Source organism: Lampetra planeri, chromosome 42 (assembly GCF_965212315.1).
Source record: "Lampetra planeri chromosome 42, kcLamPlan1.2.h2, whole genome shotgun sequence".
Classification (NCBI taxonomy): Eukaryota; Metazoa; Chordata; class Hyperoartia; order Petromyzontiformes; family Petromyzontidae; genus Lampetra; species Lampetra planeri.
This window is the reverse complement of record NC_136148.1, coordinates 4,196,252-4,204,712: the sequence shown is the minus strand read 5'-3', so window position 1 is coordinate 4,204,712 and position 8,461 is coordinate 4,196,252. Positions and strand designations below refer to the sequence as shown.

Below are 8,461 nucleotides of genomic sequence, written 5' to 3'. Positions count from 1 at the left end.
AGTTCAAGCAGCTGTATATTTAAAAAAAAACATCTATTTGGTGGGGAATAAATAGAACGTAGGTGTTGGCAAAGGAAATACAAAGATATTTCTTAAATAGGTCCTGACAAACGTAATGATTGCGGGCAATCTTCCACATGTCCGTGCTGCAGATGATGGTCATTCTAATGAAGAACTTCGCTCATTTCTGCTGCGAATGATGATCAATTATCGATGATGATGATGATACATGGCTACCCACGATCATTCTTCTGCAACTGGCGATGTTCCGCTCCTACTGATGGTGATATTACCTATGACGAACGGTGAACATACGCCACCCACACCCTCCCATTGTGTTGATTGAAAAGGGACCTCGTGAAAGCATTGGCAACCAAAGGACATTTCCACGGCAGAGCAGATTTGAGAACGCGCCGCTCTCTTCGGCTGGCTAAGCAGGCCAAACCACACGGCCAAGACACACCTACCACGACTGGCACATACAAAGGTCCCCCGTATAGCCTCCACAAGGCTTTTTTGGGGGGGGGTGGGGGTCAACAGATTTTTTTAAATCCAGCACAGGAACGAAGGTTGTGTGGGGGGTGGGGCAAGAACTTCACCCGGCCCGTTTGTGTCTGGCATTTTAATGCCGAGTCAACCTAAACGGGAGTGCCAAGGACTGGCTTATGCATTCGCCGCTGTCGTGAATAGGAACTGGTCGCCAGTGCGCCAACCACGGCACCACCGCTCCCTCGCACACACATTCTTAAACAACCCATGCGCTACATACAAAGATCCCACGTGTTGACTTAACAGAGTGTTGGGGCAAGTGCTGTTAGCGAGCACCTATAAAGGCTGGAACGGCACACGAGGAGGTGGGTGTCCAACACCACCGCCTTTGTCTCCCCAGTGGCGATGTTTACACACCGCACCAGGTACTCATTTGAGGCTGAGTCGACCTAGGGGAGGACCACGATCGGTTGAGATAATGGGTCACTGGTGTTGTTCCGTGACCGACCTGGAACCCAGGAGAGTCGTGGTGCAAGTGGCTTGGGCACGCATTTATCGCTTTCAACTAATTGGCTGTGTCGGTTGGTGGAGGGTTACGACACAACATCTATACTTACGTGATCTAACCCCAAAACCCCCTTTATTATGAATAATATCGGTAGCGAATGCCTACAACGCGTTAAACTAACCCGATCATGGTCACTTGTGTTGTCAATGGAAATTCTACATACACAACAAGAACAACAACAACAACCGCCATTCGCCACTAAGTGGCGGTGACGTCACCACGGCGCTTGTGCCAGGCTAGGTGCACGTTGAGGCCACGTGAAGTGTCGAACGCCCGCTGGCAGGAGGTCACGGGGGCCAGACCCAGCAGGTGCCACGGGTCACACACAGCCCCTACACACACACGCGCCTACATACATACACACACCGACGTATCCACTCCTAAGCACGCACAATCTGTCGCCGTGCAAGACCAAAGATTCGCCCACACTGTTGGTGCAAAGTGCTCTGTTAGCGAGGACCTTTATACACAAATATCCCCCGTATAGCCTGGACAGACTGTTGGGGCAAGTGCTGTTAGCGAGCACCTATTATACACTGTTCGTGACACGTGCGCGCACCCTAAACACTCCCTTAAATTCACAAACGGCCTCCTGTAGCTACACAAATACACAGAGAGAGGCAATCCCACACCCCACGTACAGAATCAGAATCTTTATTTAGACGTGCACACACAGGCAACTCACTCCCACGCACTCTCCATTATACACCCCCCCCGCCACCCGCTCAGTGACTCGCACAAAGACAAAGATCCCCCGTATAGCCTTAACATACTGTTGGGGCAAGTGCACCTATGGAGGCCGGCACGGCACACGACCGGGGGTGTGTGGCCGGCACCACGCCCGGCCGCCTTTGTCTCCCCAGTGCTGATGTTAAACACACCGGACTTGGGGATTACTCATGTTAAGGCCGAGTCCACCTAGGGGATGCCCACGATCGATACTCTTGGCCGCTGTGATTGGTGGTCGTGAGCGGGAATCGAACCCCTCCCAGTCATCGGATTTGGTAGCTCGGCAGGCTGTCGCTACCTACTACACTACCTACTACACTACTACACTACCTGCTACACTACTACACTAGCTACTACACTACTACACTACCTACTACACTACACTACTACACAACCTGCTACACTACTACACTACACTACTACACTAGCTACTACACTACTACACTACCTACTACACTACCTACTACACTAATACACTACCTACTACTACACTACCTACTACACTACACTACTACACTAGCTACTACACTACCTTCTACACTACTACACTACCTACTACACTACCTTCTACACTACTACACTACCTACTACACTACTACACTACCTACTACACTACCTACTACACTACCTACTACACTACCTGCTACACTACTACACTACTACACTACCTACTACACTACCTACTACACTACTACACTACCTACTACACTACTACACTACCTGCTACACTACCTACTACACTACTAGACTACCTACTACACTACTACACTACCTACTACACTACTACACTACCTACTACACTACCTACTACACTACCTGCTACACTACCTACTACACTACCTACTACACTACCTACTACACTATACACTACCTACTACACTACCTACTACACTACTACACTACCTACTACACTACCTACTACACTACTACTACACTACCTACTACACTACCTACTACACTACTACACTACCTACTACACTACTACACTACCTACTACACTACAATACCTACTACACTACTACACTACCTACTACACTACCTACTACACTACTACACTACCTACTACACTACCTACTACACTACCTGCTACACTACCTACTACACTACCTACTACACTACCTACTACACTATACACTACCTACTACACTACCTACTACACTACTACACTACCTACTACACTACCTACTACACTACTACTACACTACCTACTACACTACCTACTACACTACTACACTACCTACTACACTACTACACTACCTACTACACTACAATACCTACTACACTACTACACTACCTACTACACTACCTACTACACTACTACACTACCTACTACACTACCTACTACACTACTACTACACTACCTACTACACTACCTACTACACTATCTACTACACTACCTACTACACTACACTACTACACTACCTACTACACTACTACACTACTACTACACTACCTACTACACTACCTACTACACTACCTACTACACTACCGCTCAACACCCACAAGACGCCCATCGCACCAAAGGTCACCCGGGTAGTCTTCCGACAGACTGTCGGGGCAAGTGCTGTTACACCCCAACTCCTACACACACACACACCCCAACCCCTACACACACCCCAATTCCTCCATACACCCCAACACCTACACACCCCAAACCCTACACACCCACACCCCAACTCCATAACACACACACCCCAACCCCTACACACACACACACAAACTCCTACACACACACAGCCCCAACCCCTACACACACACACCCCAACTCCTAAACACACACACACCCCAACTCCTACACACACACACCAACCCCTACACACACACACCCCAACTCCTACACACACACACCCCGACTCCTACACACACCCCGACCCCTACACACACACACACTTCAGCTCCTACACACACACACCCCAACCCCTACACACACACACACCAACCCCTACACACACACACACCCCAGCTCCTACACACACACACCCCAACTCCTACACACACACCCCAACCCTTACACACACCGCAACTCCTACACACACTCCCCAACTCCTACACACACACACACACCAACTCCTACACACACACACCCCAACTCCTACACACACACACCAACCCCTACACACACACACACCAACCCATACACACACACACCAACTCCTACACACACACACACCAACCCCTACACACACACCCCAACTCCTACACACACACACCCCAACTCCTACACACACACACCAACCCCTACACACACACACCAACCCCTACACACACCCCAACTCCTACACACACACCCCAACTCCTACACACACACACCCCAACCCCTACACACACACACACACCCCAACTCCTACACACACACACCCCAACCCCTACACACACACACCAACCCCTACACACACCCCCAACCCTACACACACACCCCAACTCCTACACACACACCCCAACTCCTACACACACACACACACCAACCCCTACACACACCCCCAACCCCTACACAAACACACACCAACCCCTACACACACACACACCCCAACATCTACACACACACACCCCAATTCCTACACACACACACACCTCAACTCCTACACACACACACAAACCCCAACTCCTACACACACCCAAACTCCTACACACACACCCCAACCCCTACACACACACACCAACCTCTACACACACACACACCAACCCCTATACACACACCCCAACTCCTACACACACACCCCAACTCCTACACACACACACCAACCCCTACACACACACCCCAACATACACACACCCCAACCCCTACACACACACACCCCTACACACACACCCCAGCCCCTACACACACACACCCCCAACCCCAACTCCTACACACACACACCCCAACCCCTACAAACACACACACCAACTCCTACACACACACACACCAATCCCTACACACACACCCTAACATACACACACCCCAACCCCCACACACACACACCCCTACACACACACCCCAACTCCTACACACACCCTAACTCCTACACACACACTCCCCAGCCCCTACACACACACACCCCAACCCCTACACACACACCCCAACTCCTACACAGACACACCAACCCCTACACACAAACACCCTAACTCCTACACACACACACCCCAACTCCTACACACACACACCAACCCCTACACACACCCTAACTCCTACACACACACACAACCAACTCCTACACACACACACACCAACACCTACACACACACACCAACCCCTACACACACACACCAACCTCTACACACACACACCCAACTCCTACACACACACACCCTAACTCCTACACCCACACACACCTACACACACGCTCCCCAACTCCTACACACACACTCCCCAACCCCTACACACACACCAACCCCTACACACACCCCAACTCCTACACACACACCCCAGCCCCTACACACACACACCAACCCCTACACACACACCGCAACTCCTACACACACACACTCCAGCCCCTACACACACACACGCCTCTCATTTGCACTCCCCACCACCACCCCACCCACGCACTCGCGAACGCCAGCACCCCCAGCTCCCCGTTTGACGTCACCGCCGCTGGTCAAGAGTTTATCCTTGCGTCCTCCCCCCTCCCTTCCCCCTCCCTCCCTCCTCCCTTCCCCCCCTCCCTCCCCCCTCCCTCCCTCCCCTCTCCCCCCTTCCTCTCCCACTCCCCTCCCCTCCCTCCCTCCCCTCCCCCCTCTCCCTCCCTCCCTCCCCCCCTCTCCCTCCCCTCCCTCCTCTCCCGCTCGCTCTCCTTCCACTCCGCGCCCCGTGCTCGTCACAAGCCCGCCCGCTCTTGTTCCTGCGCTGTCGGGGAGAGCTTCAAGCTTCTCCCCCCCCCACCCCTTTGTTGTTGTTGTTGTTGTTATTGTTGTTGTTGCCCCTGCCGCGCCTTCACCTTCCGAACCGTTTGCCTTGTCGCGTGCAAGCAGCAATAACCATCATCATCAGCAGCAGCAACAGCATCAGCAGCAGCAGCAGCATCGGCACGGATCAGCGATTTTTTTTTATCTCCGTCGAATCTTCATTGACGCGAGCGGCGTCGTCTGTGCTGAGACCGTGGTAGTGGTGGTGGTGGTGCTGGTGGTGGTGGTGCAGGAGGAGGAGGATCGGCGTTCGCAGAGAGACAACGGAGACGTCCGTCAATCGGGAGACGAAACGTCGCTTCTGCTAAGATTGACGCTGCGAGCCCTACCGCCCCCCACACACACACACCTACCATCACCTACCATCACCATCATCACCACCACCTCAAGGCAGCAGCAGCAGCGGCGGCAGCGGGCAAACCCACAAAGAAGCAAAGGGAGGTAAGCTTCAGTCGTTGTTTTGTTGTTGAAGCGTGTGTACGTTCCATGTCAACTGGCGTAGTCCGTGATGGTTGATGAGTTGTCATCACTGTCGTCGTAGACTCTTCCTCTGTGCGTGTCAACGATTAGTCGTCATCGTATTTGTCCGTCTCACGTCCACATATCTCGTCGTGATAATGTTCTCGATTCGCGTTTCGTCATCATGATGGCCACCATCAAAGTATCCGTTTTCATCTCTCATCATATCCATCGGCTTCTCTGTTCATCTCTTAACATCTTCCATCATCATCATCATCATCTGCCCCTCTCTGTGTCTACATCTTTGATTATTTATCATCACCATCACGCCCCTCCTATGTTCATCTCTCATCACCATATTCGTAACGTCTCCTCTTCATCTCTTCGTTATCCTCGTCTGATAATTAACTCATCATCATCATCATCATTCATTTATCCATCTTCGTCATATTTAATGAACACCTCTGGTCATGATCACGATCTCCCCATTTATTCTCTGTTCATCTCTCATTATATCATCGCCATCTCATCGTCATCTCCTCCCTCTTTGATCATCTCTGATCATAATCATCATGAACATCACCACCACCATCATCATCACCATCATCATCATGAACATCACCACCACCATCATCATCACCATCATAAACATCAACACCACCATCATCATCATCATCGTTCCTTCTCGTCTGTCCCATCCCGCAGCCTCGACCACGTCGCTGCCCGGGTTCTCGGTGGAAAGACGCGTTGGAGGAGGAGGAGGCGGTGGTGGTGGTAGTTGAGGTGGTTTGTCAAGCAGCCGTAAGAAGAGGTGGTCGTGGTGGTTGTGGTTGTGCTGGGATTCACTCCGGGTCTTGGTGCTGGAAGCCAAGAAGAAGGAGCAGCGGAGGAGGAAGACGCGGAGCACGGCGAGATAAACCGGGACTTGAAATCGGATTTGAAATCGGAGTGATATTTAAAAAACAAACCCGTTGCGGGCCAAAGCTGAAGAACGATCCGATCGGGATCAGGGAGAGTTGTGGTGGTGGTGGTGGCGCGTGTGACCCAGAATCGAAGCCAACATCGGGATTAAATATTAAAGAGGACGACACGAAAAAACGGGGAAAAGCGATCCCGACCCAGAGTCGGAGGGAGCATCGTCGACGGCGAGCACAAGATCTGGGGACCTCGGATTCACCGTCTCCGAGCCGGGTGGCGTGGGTAGCCCGTCCCGCCACCAACACCAGAACCCCCCACCCTCCCATTAGCACGGTCGGCCACGTACGGTGCGAAAGAAGGTCTCCGCACACAGCACAGCCAACCAAATCGACCCACGTCGCCTCCGCTGCAACCCTCGGCGCAAGCAAACGGCTGCCGGAGAGAGAAGACGCCACCCACTTCAACCTCCACCACCCACACCACCCACAGCCACTCCACCCCACCCCCTAGCCAGGGAGGGGTGGGAGGAGGGGGGCCGCGACCCCCCCTCTGTTTCCGCCCCCACCCCCCACCACCGTTCTCCGCCCCCCATGGAGGTGGGGGACGTCGGAGGAGCTCCGAGCGGGAAGCGATGGAAGTGTGCCGCTTCGGGCTCACGCTTCAAGCTGCTGCACGAGGGCGACGTGCAGGTGTGCGCCATCCGGCACGCGCGCTCCGCGGTCGTGCGCCACGGGCTCGGCTTGAGGCTGCTGCGCCGTTGGGAGGCGCACCACATCGTGCTGGCCGACGGCAACGTGGCCTCCGTTACGGTGAGGTTTTTGGTTTGATTTGGGTGGGTGGGTGGGGTGGGGGGGGGGAGACAAAGGCGGCCGGGCGCGGGGGTGGCGGTTCTGGACAGCCACCCATACATTCATCCACCCGACCCAGCAACCCACCCCCACCCCCTCCACCCCGATCTCTCCATCTCTAAAAACGAAAGCATTTATTTATTTATTTACCAGCTCCTTTTCAGAAGCGAACTGGTCATCACAAACGAAGTCGGTGGCTTTTCGGCATCGTCATCGCGTGGAAATGTACAGCAGTGAAATGCCTAAACGCGTAGTGTTGATTCTAAATGCGGCGTTAGGGTCGGGATCGAACCAACAACCTCCTGTATACCAGGCGAGGTAGTTAACATCTCCTGGGCACCGTGATGATGAGAGAGACATGAGACACCGCAAACTCCAAATATACAACAGGCGTCAGTGTCGGGATCGAACCCACGATCTCCTGTATACCAGGCGAGGTCGTTAACATCTCCTAGCCACCGTGATGGTGATGATGAGAAAGCGAGACATCGCAAACTCCAAATATACAACAGGCGTCAGTGTCGGGATCGAACCCACGATCTCCTGTATACCAGGCGAGGTCGTT

At 52.9% G+C, this 8,461-nt stretch overlaps 1 protein-coding gene across 1 annotated transcript; it reads left to right on the top strand.

Moving 5' to 3' along the window:
* The first annotated feature begins 295 nt into the window (after positions 1–295).
* On the top strand, positions 296–7,634 carry LOC144732234 (uncharacterized). The gene is made up of 3 exons (XM_078613633.1): positions 296–305; positions 5,862–6,112; positions 6,836–7,634. The coding sequence occupies exons 1-3, from the start codon at positions 296–298 to the stop codon at positions 7,556–7,558; spliced, it is 984 nt and encodes a 327-aa protein (XP_078469759.1). The 3' UTR covers positions 7,559–7,634.
* The last annotated feature ends 827 nt before the right edge of the window (positions 7,635–8,461 follow it).